The 27284-nt window shown below is 37.5% G+C and overlaps 1 protein-coding gene across 2 annotated transcripts in view; it reads right to left on the minus strand.

Moving 5' to 3' along the window:
• Positions 1-26963, minus strand: part of LOC127505219 (pleckstrin homology domain-containing family G member 1) — a 49362-nt gene extending 22399 nt beyond the window's left edge. Inside the window, exons 1-2 of one of the 2 annotated variants that reach the window (XM_051880622.1) lie at positions 26626-26963; positions 3661-4124 (exon numbers count right to left, since the gene is read on the minus strand). In XM_051880622.1, the coding sequence (XP_051736582.1) occupies positions 3661-3999 (339 nt within the window). In that variant the 5' untranslated portion in view covers positions 4000-4124; positions 26626-26963. Of the gene's footprint in view, positions 1-3660; positions 4125-18252; positions 18518-26625 lie in introns of those variants that run through there. The other variant, XM_051880621.1, reaches the window with a different exon arrangement.
• Positions 26964-27284: the final 321 nt, after the last annotated feature.

Below are 27284 nucleotides of genomic sequence, written 5' to 3' on the forward strand. Positions count from 1 at the left end.
TGTATGAACTACAGAAGCCCCCAGTGAGCTCTCACATACACAAATATAAACATGTCAGAATCTGTATTTGAGCTGTATCTTCTGCTCCGCCCTGGTTGACAGATGAGATAAGTGATTCTTTCACTCTGATACAAATCTTACCTGAACACCCTCAGGCAGTGTGAAATAACCATTCTGTGTCTGCTATAATACACACCCTGTGTCAACACCCCACTCACACATAAACACAGATATAGAGGTTGTGTCATTTTCAAAACTGAACAATAATGTGGTGGTATCACAGCATTATCATTAATAAATCTGGAAGTGCCTGCTTTGTTTTCTTTGAGCATGCCACGGTTTTCTACTTAAAAATGCAGAAGATGTACTGAGAATCAGTTGATATATTTTAATCATGTCAAACTTGTCAAAATCACCATAAAGAAGTAATTTCAAGTGCAATAAAGTGTGTGATCTATGAATTGAAAACAGTACACAGAAAACATGAGGACTAGCTTTTAACATTTTCTAAGTGGTTCTTAAGGTCAAAAGAGTCCATGTATAAGATATTCTGGCCCCTAGATATAGAAGTAAGTTATATCACAAGACGTTTACAAGCATCACTAACTAGTGGACATTCAACAGGCATCAGTGTTATTTTATTATTTATATACTATAATAATGTTTTTTATATTTTGATTTAGCTTTTATTTTCAGTATTCACTGTCATTTTAGTTTGTTTTGTATGTGCTTTTAACAATTTTATTTTATTTTTTATTTATTTTGCTTTAATTTATGTGTATTTCCGTTTTAGTTGTAGTAATTTTAGTACTTTGACTTATTTTATTTCAGATAGTTGCCAGATATAAGTTTTAACTTTTAGAACTGGATGTTTCTGAATGGTTAGAGGGTAAATTTATGTAGTTGCTGTGGAGTTGATTTAACTCATCTTCTAGCATGTGCCATCATGTTAATCTTTTGTGCAAAACCCGTATGGACGCCCACTATACATGGTGTGCCTGTTTACCAAACAGAGCCATACACACCAGGCTAACGTTTATGATTGCTATCAAATGCTGTGAATAGTCTAATATTTTTTCCAAAATATCGCTCGGACAGAAACGCTCCTTTTTTAGCAATCGAGCTTGCCGGGGTCAACTTGCAGGCTATCCAAGCTAACGAGACTCTAAATAGTGTTGTGTGCTCGTCTGTGCAGTCAACGACAGAACAGTTAGCATGCTTTGCTCCAACTTTTGCCATGGCGTTAGAACTGGTACATCGTTGCTGTTTGCGAAAACAAAATGGCGACACCGTGGTTGGAAGCGTGCAGACTAAGGGGCGGTAATATTATAATAAGTTCCCCTTCCTACATCACAAGGGGAGCGAAAACTAAAGCGGCTTGTTTTTTCACATGCTTGCAGAGAAAGGCTTGCCAAACCAAACTTACTGGGTTGTCCTTTTTCACGTTTTCTGGGTTGGTAGATGCACCGGGGACCCAATTATAGCACTTAAACACGGAAAAAGTCAGATTTTCATGATATGTCACCTTCAAGTTTTAGTTAACAATAACAACACTTACAAGCCGTACCATTTGAATGGCATTTTAAACTTTGCTGTCAGATTGTGAGAATCATTGCGAGATAATATGCTCAAAAGGGGAGCAAATTTCTGCACAATGGATATAAAACATGGTAAACTTTGTTAAACCAGAGGTCTTCAGCAGAGGATCCATGATTTATAGGGTCCAACAATTATTGTTGGATCTCAAACTAATTTTAAGTTAAATTCAACTAAAACTAGATCAGCTAAATGTTTAAGTGTCTCTCACTCATTAACATATATAAATTAAGTAAGATTACAATGTAAGGGGTTTTTGGGCTTTATAAGGTAGGAGACCAGTGTGAGGAATACGACATTCCTATTTCTAAAAGAAAAAATCATCAAATTACACCAATTATAGATCAGCAGGAATAACCAACTAACAGTGCATTATGAGTAGCGGCTTTTATTATGTCCATTAGCTCACAAATATGTTGTAACCGAGACAATAGAAAGAGAAATGATTAGTAAGTGAGAATATGCTGTCTTCAGAGCTTTACTTTACAAACACACTCATGTGTTAGCAGAACAGTTTTTTTTAAAGTTGTTTTCGTAGCCTACTTTCCACTCCTTTATCTGTCCTCTCCATCCATCCTGCCTGTTTTTCTTTTATCCCATTCTCTCCTCAAACCATCTATCATTCTCTTAGTGCCAGGGGGTCTGTGAATGTGTATTTATAGAGGAGTAGGTGGGGAAGGGGTTACAAACCCTAAAACTCTCCATCCCCACATTAACCAAGAAAGAGTAAGAAAATCAGGGCAAGGGTGAGAGGAAGAGTTTAGCATTCATTTCCTCGCTCTCTAGGTCAAATGACAGCCATGTGCACTTTACATTTGACAGCTAAATAAATCATACACAAAGAAACACACACACACACACACACACACACACACACACACACACACACACACACACACACACACACACGCACACACACACACACACACACCTCTTACTAAAAGAGCTCCAGTACTCATGCTTTATGGGGAGTGGTAGCCTGATGGTTAAGGACAAAGGCTCAAGGTTTGATCCCAAGTATGGGAAACACACATACTGGACAGTCACTACTATTTGTGACTTTCTTCCATGGAACACAAAAGGAAATGTTCTGAAGAACATGTTATATGTTACAGATGCTATCAAGCTACAAAATGATCCATAATCCAAATAATCCAGAGAATTGAATTATAAGTCTTTATCAAGATGTGTCAAACCAGGTCAGGTCAGTGACAACAAACGCCATTGGTTATTGCATATACAGTAAGAATAACCATCCATTTACAATGTATGGAAAAAGCAGTGTGAACATTCTTTAAAAGTTCTCCTATTGTGTTCCTCGGGACAAAAACGTCATATTATTTAAAAAAAAAAAAATCTTAAAATAAATCTTGTCAATGAAATTACTGAAGAAAATGTTTGTTTATTCGTTCAGTAATGAAGCAAGTGGCTGTATTCATGAATGGGTCATTGAATCATTGACTCGATTCGTTCAAAACCGCAGATTCATTCACAAAACACTGCTGTGTATATACAATACTGTGTTTAAAATGTACATCACTTAATATTACCCTTTTTGTTGAGCTGTTGTATAAAATCAATGTCACATTTGCGAAAATGTGGATATTTGGGAAAAATTGCATTCTTGCTCGTATAATATATGATCAACATGAAAAACAAGAACTCACACAGGGTATGTTTTTGTATCGAAAAGAGTTTGATTATTTGTTCTTCATGCTACTAAGTGTTAAATCCCTACTTTTACAAAAGTACATTGAACCTACTACAACTTCTGGTGAGATTCTGAAGTGTGCATTTGATGGACACTACTATCCCATGAGGCCACGGGAGAGGATTTTTGAATGACAGTGATGCGACGCAAATGATGCCATAGGTCACATGACAATGACTTCACATCACATTGTACATACTACACATATTCATACTATATGGAACATACTTTTTAATGGTCGTGTAGTAAGTTTCAAACCAAATGTAATACCTACTATAGTATTTGATTTCTGACACAGTGATTGGCTACATGTCATGCTCAGGAAGTGACCGCACATGCTTTGTCTTTCATACCTGGACTATACTGCGAAGGTCCTGGACGTAGGTTTTTTCTGTTTCAAGAATTTCCTCCACCACTCGGTCCACATACTGGACTTTGCGTCCTTCTGGTGACTGAATATCTGCATCCCCCTCATTGGTCGGTGTAGGTGTTTGTCTTCCTGTCTCCTCCTCCTCCTCCAGCTGTTGGGCAGGCACCAGCTCCAATCGGATGGCTCCAGAATCATGATCCCGCTCAGGGGCGGAGCCTAATACCGGCCGACCCCCCAGCGAGCAGTGACTGTCACGGGAGGAGGCGGACGAAGACGTGGAGCCGTAGCTCACCGGTCGGTCGTTGCAGTGCGTGGCGTCCATGCTGCGTGAGGAGCAATATCTTAGGGCAGAGTTTCTGATGGGACCTTCCGCCTGGCTTAGGACCGCCCCTCCAACAGGGACCTCCGGGAGTGGCGGCAAAACATCAGTGGAGAATGGATAATCTTCTGAAAGATAAAAAGTACAAATTGGTTAGATGATATTGAAGAAAACTGCAATATGCCATATCTTGAAAAAAAAAAATGATTCGATAATAATATAACCACATACACATTTCACATTCTTCACATTTCACAAAAGAAAACATCACCACAACTTCTGAAAGTGAACAGCAGTATATTTACTTTAGCACTGCATAAAAAGTAGTAATGTCACAAATCTGACAATGTCATACATTCCAAAAACACACACAAAAACTACAACCCCAAAAAACCCAGCCACTGCAATTACATATTCGATTCCCACAGACTCGGATCTCAAGAGGGAACTTACACAAAAACATACTGAGAAACCCACAGCAATCTTTAGCATCCCTGTGCAGTGTTCGCCATACACACGCATACACACACTCTTTTGGGGTTTGTTCTTCAGACAACAGTGCTCTCACAATTGAGAAGACAGCTAAACTTTAACCTTCTATTAGATACTAGTAGCTATAATCAGTGTTGAGGAAAATTACTTTTGAAAGTAATGCATTCCAATATTGCGTTACTCCCTAAAAAAAGTAACTAATTGCATAACTTAGTTACTTTTTATGAAAAGTAATGTGTTGCATTACTTTTGCGTTACTTTTTCTCACCTGGGCTGTGCTTGCTTAATAGCAACAAAAAGTTCTATTTTTGGCAAATGTTAAGGCCCTTTCACACCAAAAGTGAAATGAATAAGCCTCAGGCTGAAGAAAATGCATATTCACACCTGTACAGTAGAGGGCGCAGCTCAAACAAACCTTTCAGCTGTGCTGCCATTCTGGATTGAACAAATGTGATCTTTATCTAAAGTAATTTTTGCTTATTATTTGCTTACTTATTTGAAAAAGTAACATATTTTCTTGTAAATTTAAAAATGCATTACTAGTTACTTGAAAAAGTAATCTGATTACGTAACTCAAGTTACTTGTAATGTGTTACCTATAACTTTTCTTAGTCTCACTGTCTCATTATCTCAGACTAAAATGTGACACACCAATAATAACAACATATGACATAACTCTACAATACACTATTTTTATATTTACTAAAAAAACTGAGTGGAAACTTGGTGTTGTGGGTGCTTCTATGTGCTTGCTAATGTGTTTTTAGCATAATGCTAACTGATAACTTTGGGTATTTAGGGTGGTTTCTAGAGAGGGACTTAAATCTAGAGACCAGATATCATTGAGGGTGACTATAGGCTGGACTTGGAACAGCAAGTAACTTCCTAGAAACCACTAAATAACCCCAGCAACCGCATATCAACCCCCACAACAGCCTTGCATTGTGGTGGAGAGTAGCATGACAAGCACTATTTACTATTTACTATTTTCTTGAGAAAATTTCAAACTTTAGTTTTTACTGCTAGGTAGAGTGTTTGCATGTGTCTCTGACGTTGGGCACGATTCAGCTGTGTCTTAAAACAGCAGTTGACGGGCACTCACCACATCACTTCAACTGAATTACCATGGGAACACACACATGCACACACACACACACACACACACACATACACACACACACACACACACACACACACACACACACACACACACACACACACACACAGTCTTTCATAAAAAGAAAGGCCAGCACTGAAAGAGAGAGGCTTTAATGAGCAGATTAATGTGTAATGGAGACATTTTATTCTCTGGGTGAAATGAAAGAGAGCTCTGTGTGACCGTGTGTGTGTGCAAGCAAGTGTGTGTGTGTGTGTGTGTGTGTGTGTGTGTGTGTGTGTGCAAGTGCGTGTGTGTGTGTGTGTGCGTGTACATGTGTGTGCGCGTGTTCGTGCGCGTGTGTGGTTGTAGACTGTCTATTGTCAGATTCACTAACACAACACTGTAAGACCATCCAGGCACACCCACTCCACACACACCAGCACAGGTGTGCACGCTCAATCAACTCAGTGTAACGTGGTCATTTTTACACTCCATTCACACAATAGGTAGATTACAGCAGTGGAAAGGGGTAATATATACTGTACATATGGGACAAAGTGAAGTGTTGAATTACAATATTTCATACAGTTCGTACCAAATCGCATCATGGAAGCCAGTCAAATGCAACAAGTAATCGCTCTCTGACAACAAAACCATATAAAGGGATTCCAGGGAATCTAACTTTCTTTTTGTCTTCCAGTCAACCACATGTCTCCTTCTTAGCTGCCAGTTATGAATAATCACCGTCATTACTCACTCAACACGGAGCCATCTATATTATCCAGGGCTCCAGAAGAAAGCCACATGATTGGCTCTTGATTGTCTGAGCAAGCCTCTGATTGGTTAATTCCTGTGCATGCCAAACTCACACACTGACCCACTTTCACTAGACAAACAAACACAAAATGAGATGCGGCCACCAACAAACACAACCTCAAGTAAATACATATGCTTTTGTGTTGAATGTTTACTTCAGTTTGAACTATTGGAAATATACATGCATATGTCTGTTATGTTAAAGCCTGTTCATGCCTCAGGTTCACTGCTGATGGTGTGTTTGCCGGGTGGGGTCATGTTCAAGTAAAATAAATTTCAGTGGGTGTGTTTGTACACTGCGTATGCATTAGTTTGTCTGTTGTGGTTCAGTTTGAAACTTATTTGAAATGTTTTACCTATTAAAAACACAAAACGTCAGCGCACTGTTGCTTTCAAATATGCATATCATTTCAGACAGAATGCTGCTTGTGCTGGTCTAGAGCTCCTGGGATTCCCAGAGATCTGCAAGTGGTTTCTGAGTGTCTGTGGACAACCTGAGATTTCACAAAATGTATATTTAGTTATGTAAAGCTCTTCTGTACCAATATTTGTTGCAAAAAGCTTTATATAATACAGTATACAAAGCTATCCTTGTGAAAAATGGACTTGTAAGGTACTTAAAACTTTTTAAAGTATATATATATATAAACTACACTTGCAGATAATACAATATTAATGAAATATAAGTTTGTTTAAGTGTACTTAAAGAGAGCACACTTTCATGACTATGGTTGGTTACACTTTACTTTCTTTGTTACACTGTAATTATACATTTAAGTTCTGAGTAATAATAATTAACTACAAGTACTTACTATAGGGTTAGGGTTAGGGTTATTTGCTTGTAATTATGCATAATTTACTGTTATTACTATAGAAAGTACATGTATGTAACAAGGACACTGTACAATAAAGCGTTACCCTACATTTCTTAACACACTTAAGTGCACTTTGTAATAATGTCAAATGACATTTTAAAGTTCATTTTAAATCATTATGTTTTAATCTTTTGTCATATTTTAAAGAAGTACACTTATTTTGATGTGTTGACTAACATACTAAAGCACATGTAAAATACCTGATTATAATTTTAAGTGGGTTACACTTCATTTTAAGGTGTTTTTGTTACAGTGTAATTACACATTTAACTTCTGAGTAATGATAATTAACTACAAGTACTTACTGTATAGGGTTAGGATTAGGACGAGGGTTTGGTTTAGGGGTTAGTTGCATGTAATTATGAATAATAACTACATGTAACGTGTAATAAGGACACTGTAAAATAAAGTGTTACCTTTAACTGTAGTGTGTTATTTGATATTACTTTTAAAATTAATATATTTGAAATGTACTAAATTTAAGTACTAAATTTAACTTAATTGCAAATGTGTAATTACAAATATATATTTAAACACAAGACATAAAGTTACAATAGAAATTAATATTTTAATGTGCAATAGGCATTAAATCGTATGTTTGTCAGCACATTTAGCAGTACAATTTAACTATATATTCACTTAGCTTGCTGAATTTACTTAAGTATTTTTTTTTTTTTTTTTTTAATAAATTAAAACATATACCTGCCTTTATATTTTAGGAAGGGGATATTTTCCCCACAGGTCAAAAGACTGCACAAGGGGATGTGGATAATATTAGCTCAAAAATGCATGCATGGACTGAAAATCCACCAGGCATAAAAAGTACACCATCTGGGCACCTTTGGCATTCCAGTACTGAGCTTACATACTATCCCAGACTCCCAACAGGAGTGGGAATGCAACCGATCAAGTGTCAAGTATCACAGCACATAGAGTTTGATCAGTTTCCACTGACCATTAGAAGAACAGCCAATGATTATTCATCATTATCACATGGTCTTTTTAGCGTGACTGAAAACAAAAGAGAGACTGATTCTATCAAGATACAACAATAAGATTTACAACCACGAATCCATCATGGCACAAATTAAAACAGTTCAGTCTAATTACTAAATCAGTCACTTATGAAGTTCAGTTTCAGTGAGGATGCTGTCATGATGGTGGCTGTATATACAGATGACTGACAGCAAAACAGCAGACTAGTTTCTGGAAGAGCTAATGAAAGCTAAACAGCAACTGCTATGTTAATACAGTCAAGTCAAGAGGTAATCATTCTTACTTTTTGGATTCAAATTAAACCAATCTACCTATTTATGTAACTGACTTAAAAAAGTTATGACCAGTCATAAAAACGATGATTAACTTGTAAGAATGTAATAGTTTATGTAACCACCACTGATCTTCACTTCACGCCACATACTTCACACAGGACTTTTACCAGCTCATCATAACAATATAATACATAATAATGACTGCTGTAGTTCATATATATTGAAGTTCACTGTATTTTTGCTATGTCTGAAAATTGAACATGTCAGAATGTACAGTGCAGTTTTAATAATCAGGTCAAAAGCAAATCTCGCAATGAGGTCACAGACAAGAAGAGCTCAAATCCTGGGTTATTAGACAAACATTTTAATAAACTAAGTAGGGTTGCATTTGACCTTGATTAACTTGACCTGTGCTGATACACTGTACCTGTACAGTGCTGTTAATATATCACCTGATCTAGCAGGTGAGGCGACTGACAGCAGGAGAGATGGAATGGGACGATATGACCCTTATCTCACAAAACTCCACTGAACTAGAAAACTGTGCTCTTCTGTGTTGATTATCACAGGATAAGCTACAACAGTGGATTTGGATTTCAGTTAATAATTTTAATAGAAGTATTTCTGTTAGATTTGTCAGAAGTACTCCCGTTCCATTCCAAATTATTTGCTGTCATTCATTGAAAGCCATTAAAGACCAATATCAATCCAAACCAAAACATTTAACATATCAATCACAGTTCAATGGTTTGTCATGGGGTTGAATAAAGACTGAAATAAAAGTGCTGGATCTATTTGCAAGCAGTTCTTTTACTGAAAACAAACTCAGGAATACAGGAAACAAAAACACGAAGAACAGAACAATCAGTCTTAGTAGACGAGATCTGACAAAGAATAGCCTAAAATGAGCACTATATCTAGGAACACAAGGGACTAAATGAGGTAATTAACACAACACAGGTGAGACACATGAGGGCCAATCAAAACCATGGCAACAGAAGAGCATGAACAAAGAAAACACAGGAAACTGAACTGAGAACAGTGCAAAACTAACTCAAAATCTGACTGAAGCAAAACACAAATTCAGATCAAGCGTGACACGGTTATCCATTAGGGGTCTCTAACCCTGCTCCTGGAGGGCTATCTTCCTGCAGTCTTCAGATCCAACACACCTGCCTGTAATTTCCAAGTAACCCTGAACACCTTGATTATCTGGTTCAGGTGTGTATGACTGGGGTTAGAGCTGAACTCATATAGCTCTCCAGCAGCAGGGCTGCGAATGTACTGTTAAGTTTCTAAAGAACACACACTTTTCTTTTGCAGTGTCAGTCATGCTTGACAGGAAAGTGAGCGAGACACAAACAAACACACAGTTTTATTCAATCGTACGTCATCAACACCGGTTCACTTCCACGATTTAGTATGATTGCGTTCATATTAGCAGTGAACTGTACCGGAGTTCACATGAGCCGTACCCCACACCACCCTTCTAGGAGGACTCGGGTACGGTTCACAGGTCACACACTAGTGCAGGAGACAGCGTTCACATCATCCAAACGAACCGAACTCTTGCGTCAATCGAACACAGGTGTGAACCAAAAGTGCTAGTGTGAAAGCACCCTGAATCTCTTCAGAGAAAGGCACTTTCACACCAAGAACGATAACTATAAAGATAATATTAACATCCGCATGAACGGATGATAACACATGTTCTGTTCCTAAGCACATTCTGCAGTTTTGATGTCTGTCACTGTAAAGGCTCAAGCTCTTTAAAGTCTGGTGGATTCTGATTGGCTTTTAATGTTTTTATCCTTCATCAGCTGGAAAAAATCATTCTGAAAGTGATTCCAACAACAGTGTAGACTTCTCTATTCTCATACACTGTAAAGCTCAATAAGTTCAGAATACTCAAAACACTTGAGAAAATGTATTACCTCAAAACATTTAAGTAAACTAACTCTATTTTTTAGTTAGTAGAACTTAAATTTTTTGTGACAGCCCATCCTCAACCTAACCACAGGCTCTACTCTTCACCACACACTGTAAAAAGTAATACGCTCTATCTACTTAATAAAATTGTGGCAACAGATTACACGCAATATTATTAATCGAATTCAGCATATAAGAATTGAGTTAGAATTAATCAAATTAATTCCTTAAAAGTCAACCATTTAAAATGTGTAAAATTAGCAAACAACATTACAAAAACCACAAACTGACATAAAAAGCAAAGAGTCAAACTGCCCAACTAAATGAAACACTGATCACCATAATGGTGACAAAATATTTTCAATAAAATCAACATCAACATCTAAACCTCTGTTAATTCTTGTGTTTCTCGTTCCTTCAGTGATTCTGCTTGTTATCATCAGGTGTCTTCAATGCTGGCAATAAAAAAGAGTTTTTAATTCATCTTTGACGTCTGTCTGTTATTCAGATATTTTTGTTTAAATTTTACTTAAATTTTACTTGTTTTAAATGGTTGACATTTAAGGAATTAATTTGATTAATTCTAACTCAGTTCTATTTGTTGAATTTAATTAATAATATTGCTTGTAATCTGTCGCCAAAATTTTATGGAGTAGATATAGCGTATTACTTTTTACAGTGCAATGCCCTACAAAACTAACATAACAGAATCCAACATAATACAACATTAAACACTAACTTATGTCTCCCTATGTTAATCTTGTGCAAAAACAAACAAAATAAAACTTAATTTCAACATTTATTTATACAGTCTGACGCAAAGCATGCTGAGAATTAGAAATCTGCTGCAACTCAACTCAATCATATTAAGTTCAGCTTACTACAATGAAATTTTGAGTTCATGCAACTTTTTTCTATTAAGTACAATGAACTTTTATTATTATTTGAGTGAAACAAACTTTAATTAATTTCACTGTTCGATTTAACAGTGATAAGAAGGATTATTAAAACTTTATAATTAGCTCATCATATTCGTTCTTGGTGTAAACAGGCCTTAATTTGAAGTTAAAGTCAAGACATTTGGTCCGTCCCTGAAACCTTTTCATTTCAGCTGATGTTACGAATCTTTGCCTTTTGAAGAGTCATAATGAGGCTTTTGTCATGATAGAATTGATTACTTTACAATACACACAGTCTGAGCTCATGCAAACTCATCACTGAGCTGTGAGAAACACAGACAATATCTTCAGCTTCTATATATGTATTTGTATAGACTGTTTCCCGTTCAAGAGAAACTGCAACTATCACATGACGGGAACTACTTTTGTTTGTCCATGATCCCACACACATTGTTTTGCTCACTCTTTCACCCACACCGTCAGTGTCAATGATACACGCTGTAAAAACAGCTGCTCATGCCTTTACAACCTTACACACACACGCGTTTGTTTTTGTCAATTGTTGGGACATTCCACAGGTGTAATGGTTTTTATACTGTACAAACCGTATTTTCTATCCCCCTACACCAACCCTACCCCTAAACCTACCCATCACAGAAAACTGTGCACATTTTTACTTTTTTACTTTCTCAAAAAAACTCATTCTGTATGATTTATAAGCCATTTTTAAAATGGGGACATGGGGTAATGTCCTCATAAGTCACCCTCTCCTTGTAATACCTGTCATACCCATGTCATTATACAAATTTGTGTCCTGATATGTCAAAAACACACACACACACACACACACACACACACACACACACACACACACACACAGAGAGAGAGAGAGAGAGAGAAAAAGAGAGAGAGAGCGATGCAATAAACACAAGCATGGCATGTGCTGTTGAACTTCAAAGGCTAAGAAGCTCAGAGGTAACCGAAAACCTAGCAATGGTTTAAGAAGAAAATAAGGCTGTGTCTGTGTGTGTGTGTGTGTGTGTGTGTGATAAATGTAAAGACATTTGTATAAGATCATGTTCACTTTGATCATTGCAACCAAACATATTAGAGCTCTAAGCCTTTGGTTTATTTAGCACAGGATTCTGGGTTTCACCAGCTTAAATTTCAGCTAAACCTGATATCCAGTGTTCTTTTTTAATATTTACCCTTTGATCTGCGATATTGATATAGTATATAAGATATAGTAACATATCTGTTGCTACACAGTTGCCTGGGACGTTCTGGGTGATTCTAAGTGGTTACTAGGGTGTTGCTATGCTAAGGCATTACTAGGTGGTTGCTAGGGTGTTCTAGGTGATTGTTAAGGCATTGTTGTTTGGTTTCTAGATGGTTGTCAAGATATTCTCATCCCATTGCTAAGTGGTTTCTAGGTTGTTGCTTATTGGTCAAAGAGGATATGGTCCAGTTCCCTGCTTTAATTTAATAATAAGTCTATTGGATTTTTTTCACCTGGTTTATCAGTCAGCATGCATATTTATTACTGCAATTGAGGGTGTTATTTGTCATGTCGGTGCAGAATTGTTAAGTTATTTGCTGAAGCCTTATGAAGCTTCATTGCTCATAGTGTGACTCAGAGGTAAAATCAGAAGGTGGGCAGCTGGACTCAATTTCCCACTCTCTTCATATCACAATGCTGGCTTAGACACACACACACACACACACACACACACACACACACACACACACACACACACATATCCATTCCTCACAGTGAATGATAGATGGAGGATGAAGAAGGGGGACAGAGTAACTAGGGGGGTTTAAGGCGGATTAAGCCCCCCTCTGCCCCCTCTGAGTGCTACTGCTGGGAGACTCAAACATGACATAATTCAGAGGAGACTAAAGGACAAAGACCTCTCTCTCTCTCTCTCTCTGTCTCTCTCTCACACACACACACTGCCTCGCTCTCGCCTGTTCATCAGACAGACAACATCAAATAGTCCCCCAACAGCCCTCTTCAGATGAATGCTGCACGTTTTACAGTGACACACACATTCAGAGGGTTGAAGGAGTTCAGGCCTGTGAATGCAGAGCTTTTATAGTTTACTGCAGGGAGAAAGACATTTTGAGAGAGTCCCAAACTTAAGTCATGTGTGTTTATATATAGCTGGATGTCAATAAAGGTTTTAAATACAGACTTTGAGTCCTTCCAGCTGTGAGCTAAGCCATACAGTTGAGTGTTTTCTGAGGCCTGGACGTCCCATTTAAACCTATTTTTACTCTATCTTTACTCAAAACACACTAGTGGTCAACCAGTGTGGGGTTTCAATGGCTGATATCATGGTGGCATATATAATGCAGATATAAATACACAATACATTATAATTAATTCACAGTAATTGAGATGTCTACCACACACTTTGCTGCATACACACAGTAAAACTGCAAGTGAATTAGTTTTAAATAAAAGACAGTAATACTCACACAAACAAACATGTTAACTAAATCTTTCCATTTTCTGAAGACAATGTGTGTAGTGTTTCCCTGTGAAAAACTCACCGCCTTCAGTCTGACTGGATGTAAGTACGTTGTTCCTACACGGTTGCTAGGTTTTCTGGCTTGTTGCCAAGGTGTTGCTATGCCTAAATCTGTGACATGCAGATAGATGGATGGATGGATGGATGGATGGATGGATGGATGGATAGATGGATAGATGGATAGATGGATAGATAGATAGATAGATAGATAGATAGATAGATAGATAGATAGTGTGCGGTGTGTGTGAGCTGGAGTGTGACAGTTGGATAACTGCAGTCTGTGTATATTTCCGCCCTGTCATTACACAGTAAGCAGTGCCTTACCACACATACTGTACAGTAAATATAATCATTTCCAAACACACTCTCATAAACATGTCACATAATCTGCATAATCGGATATGTAAAATCAGATGTATCTAAAGTGAGCAGTTAATTCTATATTCTAGCTAACATGCTCCAACACACACGTCCATCTGCAGGGAATGTGAGCTGGTGAGGTGTGTGTATTTTTGTTCTGACCAGTGAACTGGAATTAGAAGCTTGTGAGAACATCAAAGCATTAACATTATCATCATGAACATATTTAAGATGGTTGACTGCAGATGATCTTTGAATGCTTCATTTAGCACTAAGTGAGTTCTTATAAAGTTCTGCTGTCATCTGTGATGTGACATAACCATTTTACCTGCACCATTCTGATTTATAGTTTAAGAAGTGGTTTACTCAAAAATTAAAATTCTGCTACTCATTTACAAGCTACAAAAGGTGCATGGAGCATTTATACTGTAAATGATATTTGGGAGCTTATCAGTGAACTTCGGTCTTCACACAAAGCTGTAATATGGCTCCAGAAGACTTGTAATAACACATGAATTATATGGACTAGTTTTATGACTACTTTATGATGCTTTTATGGTACCTTCATTTTCCTTTTGTGTTTGTGAAAGAAAAAAAATCTGACATCAGAACATCAAGAGAGTAAGTAAACGATGACATATTTTTTTTTCTTTAGTTATCTGTAGCATTTCCATGTTTACACTTTTTTTGGTCTAAGCTTTGTAGTGTTATCTGTTAGACTTCTCTATCCGCTCAGACCGATAAGGTCAATCTTTAATGGTGCATCCAGTCTGAAGAACTCATTATCCTACACCCTAAAAAAATGTTGGGTTAAAAACAACCCAAGTTGGGTTAAATATGGACAAACGCAGCGTTTGGGTTGTTTTAACCCGGCGGTTGGGTTAAATGTTTGACCCAACGTGCTGGGTTTTATTTAACTCAACTATTGATTAAAAATGACTATATGGCTGGCTTAAAATGAACCCAAAATACTGTATGTTGGAAATTAAAAATCAGACACATAATTACTAGAGGCAACAATAATAATCAAATGGTGAACATTTATTAATAAGCAATTTAATAAACGTTTATTGTTTAATTATTCATTAAACTTATTAATAAATGTTCATTTATTAAACATATTAATAAATGTTAATTTCCAACATATTTTGGATTCATTTTAAGCAAGCAATATTCGCTAGGTTTGTCCATTTTCAACCCAACTTGGGTTGTTTTTAACCCAGCATTTTTTGTGTATGTGGCCTCAAATAAGTGTGTCAGTTTGCAAATTCATTTCCACATATGCGTCACTGACAGATTTTCATTAAATATATCATGCTATATTGCATATGTTTAAAATTATACCTTGGTTTTCTGTACCATGCAGTGCATTTTCAGTCTCAAACACTGTCATTTGTGCGTATTCATTATAAACGAATCCTACAGCGTAAAACATATGCAAACATAACGATTTTACACTGTCACATCTGCTTTAAGAGATCTCTGATCACTGAACATGAAAAGAATCGGACACATGCACAAAATTAGACAAAGCTCTCACGGTCTTGATATCTCCACGACAGTGTGTGTTTTGCAGCGAGAGCTGCGTGTCCATAACCAACGGGATTAACTCTCTCCAGCACGAGAGCAGCACACACTCATGCTCTGCTCTCTGAAACATGTTGAAACTCCACCACGACTTCTGGAGCTGGACTCAACGGATTCATAACATTCCCAAACGTCTCCTCTTCTTCAGATCCTGAGAAAATCCGTCTTATCTCTCAATCGAACATAATGACTCAGAGTAATCATCTCTATAAATAGCTCTTCTTCACTGCCCATTTCCTGCAATCAGACAGGCTCATTATCTCTCAAAAATCATCAGGCCAATCGGAGATCTGATGCAGAATGTTCTCACAGTTGGACATTTTAACTCAGTGACTGAAGAATTGAGTCAGAATGAATGTTCTGTGTAAAGACCTGATGCACAGTAGAAAGAAAGAGAGTTACTTTTTCCCAGACAGACTCTCTATCTACTGTAGCACATCAAAGAACAGGAGAAGATGAAACAGCCTGATTGCAGTCCAAGGAAAATCTTAAACATCAATTTATCTATTCCATACAGGAGGAGGACAGACTCATTCATGCTCTTGATGGATGGCTGATCATAGATCAGACTTTCTTCTAATGATCTATGCAGTCATCTGCTGTCCGGTATGACATCTGAACTGTGTCTGCCCTGTCTGGAGGATCAGGATCTTTTATGTATGTGCTTCTATTCCCAGACAACACTTTTTCCACCTCTCTCAGATAATATATGCTTTAATACACATGTATAACACAGTGTGCATTTAACTACAATGTGGTAATTACACATTTATAACAACCAATTACTTACATGGTGGTAAGAAGTTCTCTTAGAGGACTGAATGCATTTAAAGAATAGAACGTGACAAAGGGACTTATCCTGCATGAATGAACATACACACACATATAGGGGGTGAATGTCCGCCGGTGACCCACTGCCCCAGTGCTACCCACAGATTAGATTTCACTGAGATGGATTTGCTTCACAGAAACCTAAACCTGCAGTACCCTTAAAAGGACATCTATGCATCTATATACCCCTAAAAAATGCATATTAGTACCTCAGAGTTGTAATATACATCCTTAAAATAGGTATGAGGTACAAAAGATGAGGTACAAAGTTGTACATTTACTGGTTCTGGCCCAGTGACAAGCTGTTGTAGCCCTAAAGGTACACTTTTTGCACATTTCTATACTTTCAAAATGCTGTTTTTCACAGAAGTGAAATCTCTAATGTGAAGCTCTGAATGAGGAAGGGTAAAACCTCCTAGGACGACTGCTTTTTGAACTTTTGGACCAAGTAATTGTTATCTGCAAATAAGTTCTGACAGGTTTTGACTGAATTCTTCTATGCCATCTTTCAAACACACGCTTCAAACTCTTTCTCGCCATCTCCAGCTGGGTCGTGTCCCGGGGGGTGTATTGCTCTCGGGACAGATGTCCTGAGGGGGTGCTGGTATTGTCTAAAGCAGACTCTAAACTGTTATTATCCCCCCAAAAACCTCAACCCATGGGGGACTAATTTAGGTCAGGGGTGGGGGAGAGCGACAGAGAGACAGAGGTTTCCTCACAACAACAACAACATGAACGAAACATGCACTTACTTATTAAAATACACATATCTACACATGACAAAAAAATGGTGTAGGATATACTTTAAGATTCTAACTTCAGACAATCCTTATTTACAGTGTAATACCGCTGACATTAATGTAAAATCTTATACAAACACATGCTCACAAAAAACAGATCTACTTTAGCTTTTAAAATCAGTTATAATAATAACTTCAAACTAACACAAATCTTCCTTTAAAAGAACAATTTATTTTTTTCTTTATTATTTACTTTATTTAGTTTTTGACGATGTCTTCAAGTAAAGGTTTTGTCTGATCTAGCTAATGTCTGGAGGCAATTTTGTACCAAAAGTACGGCTAAGTAAACCAACACACACACACACATATGCACTTACAAACACTTCAGCCAGTTGAGGTTGTGTAAAGGACTTCTGTTTGATACATGCGCCCACCAGCATATACTAAGCCAAATAAACACTCTCAGTTCACAACTTGCCAAAACACACACACACACACACACACACACACACACACACACACACACACAGACATAGCAGTATGTTTAGTTAAACAGAGAGTGCCGGACTCTGGCGGTTTACACACACACACACACACCAGCTCTGACATCAATCAGAGAAGTGTTCAAATGTTTCTACACACGTTCACAGAATGGTTTCAAGAGCTGATATGACATTACAAGCCATAAAGGCACCTTTAATCTGATTCTGCACATAACCAACATGTCTAAAGGAATCAAGTGTACACAAAAGTAACACACTCAAATAATAACAGTATCAGTCTGTTCATGATGCTTATTGCAAGTGTGATCTCTTACCCGTAGGCATCGCAGCTCGATCCAGATTTGATTACATATCCACTTAGTATTCCAGACCAGTGCCACACACACACACACACTCCTCTAATCCTTCAATTCACTCTACATTCTCCCTGAGACACACAGGACTGCTCCGTCTGCGTGAGTGATACTGAGGGTATCTGCACACACACACACACACACACATTCAGTAGATCCTGGGTTCACACACACACACAAGCAACGTCTTGACGGTCTGCCTGTCACTCACACATTGAGCAGTTCTAGATTCTCTTCCCAGATCTCCCTCCCTGTGGCTCCTCCCTCTTCCACTGCAACAAATTACACTTCCACAGAATGCCTCTCTCTCTCTCTTTCTCTCTCTCTCTTTCTCTCTCTCTCGCTTTCTCTTTTGACTTTCTGTGAACTCCAGGAAATTTCTTTTTACTTCATTTCATGTTCCTTATTTTAAGTATTTGTATTTTGGCACAGCAAAAGTTTGTCATCATGTGACCTGCTCACTGCTCACACTGACAATCAACTAATTACAAAGAATTTTTTGTCTCTGATGAAGTTCTGACAGTCTCTACTGAAGGTAAAGTTTAACGTGAGATGGGACCTCACAAGTGACTGATCTAGAACACACTACATACTGTAGGCAGCAACTCTTTCATCACACAAATGGTACTAGAGATTCACAAGATAAACTATTCACAATTAGAACAGAGCCTGGCATTACCACAATTCTAATAAACATAAAATACACTGCACACACAAATACTGGGTAAATTACAAAAAAAAAAAAAAAAAAAAAAAACTCTTTTCAATAAAGTTCACTATTAAATAAATCATATTTAACCTTTCTTTTGCTTAGTCCACCAACTTGGATACCTTTTTTTCTTTGAGCTTATCCCTTGTGAAAAAAGTGTGCTTAATTGTTTTGATATATGCAATTGTAGTCTTTCAAATCTTAAAAGTATATTTAAAGCTGCATTCTGTAACTTTTTTGGTTAAAAATGATCCAAAATCAATTTTTGAGCATGTACATAACCAGCCAGTGTTCAAAACTATCTCCTTACCTTAGCTTGATTCACAGCGATAAGGCTTGTAATAATGTTTTATAATAAGAGCAGTACTGGTGGGATTCCGCGGGAAATTCGAGCATGTAGCAGTTCATCTTTGCGTCATTATGTCACGTCTGTAAACAGAAAGGAAGGAGTCCCAGCTAGTAGCTTTATATCGTGAGGATGCTGCTTGTAGCAGATAATTTATAGCCTTTTCTCACATCAGCTGAAATATTTAAATTTATCATTTTGATGGCAGATTGTAATCCAGAAAGATCCAAATGACTGTCATCAGTGACAACTGGAGATGCACCCGTAGTCAAAAGGCTTCGGACTGCGGAGTGGCTTACAGAAATTGAAATCTACAGGTAACGCTAATACACACTAAATATATTTAGGCCCGGTTTCACAGACAGGGCTTAGCCTAAACCAGGATTAGGCCTTAGTCCAATTAAGATATTTAAGTATCTTTTATAAACGTACACTAGTGTCATTGTTTTGTCTTGAGACAAAACAATGACACTGACATATTTTAAGATATGTCAGTACAAGTTGCTTTCAGTTAAAACATGCATTTTAATCTAGGACTAGCTTAAACCTTGTCTGTGAAACCAGGGGATAGTCACACAATGCTTATGTTGTTAACATTAACAATTTGAGAACAAAGTGTAACAGTAATAATAATTTGCACAGTTTGGCATGATCCAAGCTAATAAGCAATCGTTAGATTTAATCACCATTGGCAGCGTGATTTATTGTAGGCCTAATGCTTTTTTACCTCAGTTGGTCAGAACAAAAGTGGCAGACATGTTACTTACTTGTTCAGATGACATTTTCCGGTGAAAATTCTTATTTTAGTCATACTTTCAAGACGTAGAATCTGTGTTTCCGAAGTACAGTATCCACCGATGTGATGACTGACAGCAAACATTAGATTAATCCGCACTGAGGAGTCATGCTGATGCACAACGCACGTAACGATAATAATTCCGCATATAACTGCAATTGCAGGTTTCCAACAGAGATGGCGACAAAGAAGAGGTAAAACTTACGAACAGCAGCTTTAAAAACTGTATTTGTAGATATTATCAAAGAATATTAATGACGTAAAAGGACACTTAAGTGTACATAAAGAGAGCACACTTTAATGACCGTTTCTTAACACGTACACTTTTTAAAAAGTGCACTTTCTAGTATTGTTTAATTAGAAGTTTCACTTTAAAATGTACTTAAGCCCTACTTAAAAGTGTTTAAAAAACACTCTAAATTTCAGCTTGAATATAAATTTAAATTATATTTAAGTGTCCGGAAAACATTACAATCAGTTTGCACTTAAGTATTCTTATAATTTCCATAATAAATACTCTTTTTTTTTTTTTTTAAAGTGAACCTCTTTTTCACAAGGGGTCCCAACGCATTCTGGGATTGTCTTCTCTATACATATTGCAAAAAAAAGCATAATTATGTTACATTATGTTTGTACTAGGAGCACAAAAATGTTGTCTACCTCAGAGCCCTGCACGCGGGCGTGTACCCGACGGGTGACCTGCCAAATTTAATCTAACGGGTGGAATAATATTTACGTGTTGGGTGCGGGTCGAACGCGCGGTAGGACTGCGGGTCCAATAGCCAAGACTATTCCAACTCAATTCGGTGCATTTGACAGCTGCTTTCAAATGGTCCAGTCCAGTGCTTATTTGTGTTCACGCTCTGTCTGAAGACCGTTGAAGGTTTACAGCACGATTTGCAGCACTGAGCATTGTAGCCAATCGCGCTGCATCTGATTTAAAGCTATAGTGATTTAAGGGAGCGCGCTTTGCTCGCTTTGTGTATTTAATATAGGCTATTCACAATTTGCATAAAAGTTTTAGAATATTTTTCGCGCTGCTACAAAGAGGACCAGAGGACAGGTAAACAATGCTCAGTTTCAGAAGAGACAACCGCGTTTGAATGCCGAGTGAATCTGATAAAAAATAGTATTTAACTAGCTGTACGCTTACAGTTAAAAATAGGCCAACTAAAACATTCTTTGTTTTGCGGGTCGGGTCGCGGTTTTTATGTCAAACGGGTCGGCTCGGGTCGGGTACGGGCTAAAATTATTGTTTTTGTCGGATATCGGGTCGGGTGTGCTGTTAATAACTGCGGGTGTGGGTTTATCAAACAGGACCCGTGCAGGACTCTGGCCTACCTAGGCAGCTCAGGTATAAGAAAGAAAGAGAGAATATAGCATGTGAATTTTTTGCGTTAGTCAGCTTGTTTACGGGAAGCAGACCTTTCCACACACACACACACACACACACACATTCTTTGAAACAGTAGCAGGGGGTTCAGACCTGATCAATAGCATCACTCGCATGCGTCGTGAACAGCATCGGCCAATACTGAGCCGGCGTTCGGACGTAAACACAGAAGTTCACACTGTCTATACAAAGTGATCAGCGTAACAGACTGACAGGGTAGAGAAGATATTGTTGAATTAATTTTTGTTTTGTTTTTGCGCACAAAAAGTATTTTCGTCGCTTCAGTCGTCACGTCGACTGTTTTAACGATATCTTTAGTACCTTTCTGGGCTGTGAAAGTGTTGATTATATTGCTGTCTATGGACGAGTCATATACCTCTCGGATTTCATCAAAAATATCTTAATTTATGTTCTGAAGATGAACGAAGCTCTTACGGATGTGGAATGACATAAGGGTGAGAATTTAATGACAGAAATTTCATTTTTGGGTGAACTAACCCTTTAAGCTGTGCTATATACAACATATATTTAGCAAATATTTAAAATACATTTTGGCCAGAATTTTTTTTTTTTTTTTACTAACTGACAAGCAATCAAACAAATAAACAAAGCAAACAAACTGACAAATGAACACACCAAACAAACTAAGTGATGAGTGAGCAACTGAAGGAGTGTATGGACGAATCTTCAAGCCAACAAACCTCAGCATCACATCATTGTCTCATGCGTAATACAGACATCTGTGGTCAAAACTAAAGATTGAATCATGTTCAGTGTTTCACTGGGTAATTAGTAAGTGTGAAGTAAACAGATTTGTGGCTTTGAGTTAAAGAGAGACTAAGACAGAAGTAGATGACAGAGGTACATGCTAGTACAAGTGACTCTAACACACCTTAAACACACACACGCATACACACTCTGAACTGCTATTTTACGCAATATGATAGGCAACTGTGAAAGTGATAATACCTTTTAATGAGCACTGGTGGAACGCACACACACACACACACACACACACACATACACACACACAGTAACTAGTTTGACTATCCTCAATCGGCATGGCTATTCATATCCAGTGACCCAAATTAAAGAGTGACAACCTCTCAGCTCCAGCATGCAGCTCATCTCACACACACACACACACACACACACACACACACACACACACACACACACACACACACACACACACACACACGCTGCAGTATAACAGAAGCTATAAGAGCTTGTTGTCAGTTAGAATTGATGGATTAAAGTCTCTCTCACACACCCAAATCCAGCCGCATTCACAGTTTCAGAGTATAATCCCTGATCACTCAAACTAACTGAACAAACCCCTCCAGTTAACAGGGAGAGGGTGAGATTTCACACAAACACACATGCACCCATTCACCCTTATATCCTGCATGTGTAGTTTACACACATTCAGTGTAACTGAGGACAGCCCTAAACCATTGTGTGCTCAGTTCTATTTGCACCAACAGATATTGTATGAAAAGGATGTTTGTGTAAACATAATAATAAAATAATAAGCATTTTTAAGGACTGCATTTTTTAAAAGTGCAGTTTGTACATTTGCATAATTCCGAAAATGTTTGCATATCAAAGCTAATGTTCCAACAGAGGAGATGAAAGCACTGAGACACAACACTGAATCATGCTGCATGCTGTAGGAAAGTAAAGAAATTACTATAAAATACATAATCATGGAAGGCGGCTCTTGCAGAAGCTACATATTTTACTTCATAACTTGTTTAATATGGATATTTTTTACACAAACGCATCGCTTTGCTTCAGAAGGCCTTTATTAACCCCCCGGAGCTGTGTTGAGCACATATTAATGATGATGGATGTGGATGGAAGCACTTTCTTCAGCTCATACTCATTGATCCCTATCACTGCCGTTATAAAGCTCGGATGCGTCAGGATATTTATTAATATTTCTGCGATTATGTTCAGAAAGGAGAAAGTCATATACACCTAGGATGGCTTGAGGGTGAGTAAAGCTTGGGCTAATTTTCATTTCAGAATGAACTAATCCTTTAACTAAAGTTAACCAACTGAAGCTAATTGTAAATGTTTTCATTATTTTATAAAACAAATAGCTGCAGTCCTGGATTCTGACTGGTAAATGTATACCTCCAGCTGTGCTAAAATACACTATGGATGAATTCCAAATGGCGTTTCTGTGCCCATGAAGGGCACTTCAGAAAGGGGACGTCATTTCTAGGGGCTTTCCAAACCAGGGTTATATAAAATTAACATTCGGTAAGCGTCAAATACGAGTAAAAATCAGTGTTGGCGGGTATATGAAACTGTGTCAATCGTTAGTTGGCCGGTAATATTTTTATGAATTCTAACAATGCAATGTTTTGAGAACATGAACGTGAACAACACTCAAGACAGATGACAGGGCAGTGCTGCTTCATCAGAAAAGTTTAAGCCTTTCCAATTTAAATATTCAAGCACAAGAAGACGTGAAAGGGAACTCAATTCATTACTTGGATGCTGTGTGAGAAGTTTTGTGTGCGCAAACATCTGAAGCGCGCACCCAGAAATCCCCGTCTCAGGCAGTGCTCGCATGCTGAATTGAGCTCTCTTTCACGTCTTCACAAAAAAATATGTTGAAAATGCCAGTCTCAGCGAATCTCCTAGTTAACATAACCGGTTATGGCTTAAGTGAAAGAAAACCGTATGTGATGTGTGCCAGGATCAGTGTATTGGATCTGTGCATTAGCTCTTAAAGGGATAATATTCCTGCTGCTGTCTGTGTTTTTGATATTAAAGGACATTAAAGGACAAAGAAAAAAATCATTCATCATGCTCTTGTCTGAATAACTTTTGTAACTTTAATAAGGATTCATTTAATTTATACAGTGAAGACTATTCAGTGTTATTTTACATTTGATTACTTTATTCAATGTCTCTACCTGAAAACTACTGTTACTTTTCCACAACACACACAGAGACCAATTATTACCCTTAGTGTACATGTCAGGAACTAGATCTTCCAGACTAGAGGTGTTTGTTTATTGAAATCACATTTTAATGAAAGGCTAAGGATTGGGGTTACGGTTATATTAGGGCTATATTAAATACTGAATATTATTTATTAATCCAATTTGCCAGATTAAGCTAAATTCTGGGAACAGTTTTGTACCCCAGACTATATCAAAGTAAAAAACATACACAATGCAGACGGGTGGGGTGGGGGTTGCCAGGAAGACAGCTGTTGTTATGACAACAGGTTTGGTGGCAGGCCCTGCAACGGGGATCTGAGGGTCGGGATGGCCCACACAAAAGAAGATGGTTAATAAATGAGTTGTTCCCTCACTCAGACAGAGAGGGTAAACACTCTGCTCTCACACTATATGGGAAAATACAAGTTAACATTTGTTGTAAGTTTGCATGCATGAATATCGTCACAATCCATCTGATGCAAATGTTCTCAGATACATCCTTATAATAGACAACATTTCAGCAGGTGCCTGTGTATGCATCTGTCTTTCTTGCATGATTATGCTCAAGTGCGAAAAATTGACTGAACTGTGCTAGTTTCAGGTCTCTTGTGTCACTCCATTTCAAAAATTCAACTCAAATCAATGTTTAATGGCCATGTAATAAGATGGATATTGTGTTTTAAGATGGATATTGTGTTTTAAGGGGTCAGCGTCATTGTGTGTGTGTGTGTGTGTTCTTGTATACATGGTTTATGAGGACACAAATGTGTATAATGACATGGGTATTACAACGTAAACATGATTTATGAGGACACTTCCTGTGTCCTCGTAAACCAAATGGCTTAAAAAAAACATACTAAACGTTTTTTTTTTTTTTTTTTTTGACAGTTTTCTTTGATGGGCAGGTTTAGGGGTAGGGTTAGTGTAGGGGGATAGAATATACAGTTTGTACAGTATAAAAACCATTACGTCTATGTTGAGTCCCCGTAAACCACATATACAAGTGAGTGTGTGTGTGTGTGTGTGTGTGTGTGTGTGTGATGGAGGAAGTGCTGTTTGGCCTCAGATGATCACGCTGGGTGAGCAGTCAACAGGAGGTGGAAATGGTCTTCCTCTGACTAACATGTGTGTACAGTATGTGTGTGTGTTGAAGAAAAATTAAAAAATCAGTTGCAATTTATTTTACAGTGTGTGAAATGTTACTTACAATGTTACTTACAGTGTATTTACCCACGGAAGTACTGAGTAATGTAAGGTGACTACATGGGTTAAGTTAGGTTTAGGTACCTAGTTTAGTACCTAGTTATTAGTTATTACCTAATTAGTGTCATTACTACAATAAGTACATAGTATGTACATGCAAAATAGGGCTGTAAAATAAAGTGCTACTGAAAAATCTAAAAAAATATCACAGATTCAAAAATATAGCAATGATTATTTTAAATAAAAAAAAAACAAAAAAAAAAAACAATGACTTTGTGTACACTCATATGATGATTTCAGCACATTTTTTTTTAGTATTTTATCTCTTTGATATGTAAATGCTAACACAACGTTGTGTATCAAATATTTGCTTATAGATACATAAAGACTGGTCTTATGAAACTCCAGAAAATCCAGAAAACACAACCATTCAATCTCAGAAGACAGAGTTATTAGCATACATGGGGGAAAAAAAAATGTTTTAAAGCACTACCACTTTCTGGTTTACCAGTGAAATTGTCTCAAAATCAATAAAACAAGATAAATTAGATAAGAAGAATCTAATTTTCATAAAATTTATAGTAAATATAATTAAACATAATTTAAATGTATCGTGGGTATGTGTCCAGTTGGATGTTCATGAATAGTTTTAGGAAAAATAAGCTTTCTAATTGACATCTTAAAGCTCAATAATACCATGATGCCTCCATCTATACAAATAAAAACACATAAATACTCCTACAACTACACATATCAGTACAACACGCTCACAGCAAGAACCTGATAAACATGAAAAGTTGTCCTACAACCATCTGCACAGGCATCATTACAATAAAAAACAGTATTTGGTTGTTGTCACTAAACACTGAGTCTATATAAAATTCATTCCCATTGTGAATGAATGAATAACAGCCATAAACTCACCTTTTAAACAGCTTTGCCACTGTTTCCTGCCCTTTGGACGGATTCACACAGTTTTCTTGAGAGTAAAATCCTTCGTAAGTTTAATTCCATGTCCATGGGCTCAAGCAGTCCTGCTTGCTGTCAAACACACACACATACAACTTGAGACTGACTCTCAAAGTCAGGCTGAGTGTCCACCGCGTCCACACCTCTATGAGATCAGAGAGAGAGAGAGAGAGAGAGAGAGAGAGAGAGCGCATATATCTGATGATCTTTCTCCTGATGCACCATCATATCACAAGACACACACACAGTCAATCACATTTTGTGGATGCAGTAACTGGATCACGGTAAATGCTGCGGGCAATGCAAATTGTAAAAAAATGACTGGAATAAAAGAAAGAGTTTAAGAGAAAGAAAGTTGGAGAGAAGCGGAGGGGTTAAGAAAGCGAGAAAAGAGCCAAGGGCGAACCGTCCTCCTCTCTACACACACATACACACAATTGGGTCACTTTAAAGAGGCTACACATACAGAAATAGATCTGAAAACAGTCTGAGATAAACGTAGAGATGGGATTTCTGCTCAGCGCTCAGGAGCTAAGGCTTTAAAAAACATGCGTACTCAGGGTGTAACTGTAGGAACCAGACACTTGGTTGACCTTCAGTCAACAGAAGAGAAG

Source organism: Ctenopharyngodon idella, chromosome 22, assembly GCF_019924925.1.
Source record: "Ctenopharyngodon idella isolate HZGC_01 chromosome 22, HZGC01, whole genome shotgun sequence".
In the NCBI taxonomy this organism is placed as follows: Eukaryota; Metazoa; Chordata; class Actinopteri; order Cypriniformes; family Xenocyprididae; genus Ctenopharyngodon; species Ctenopharyngodon idella.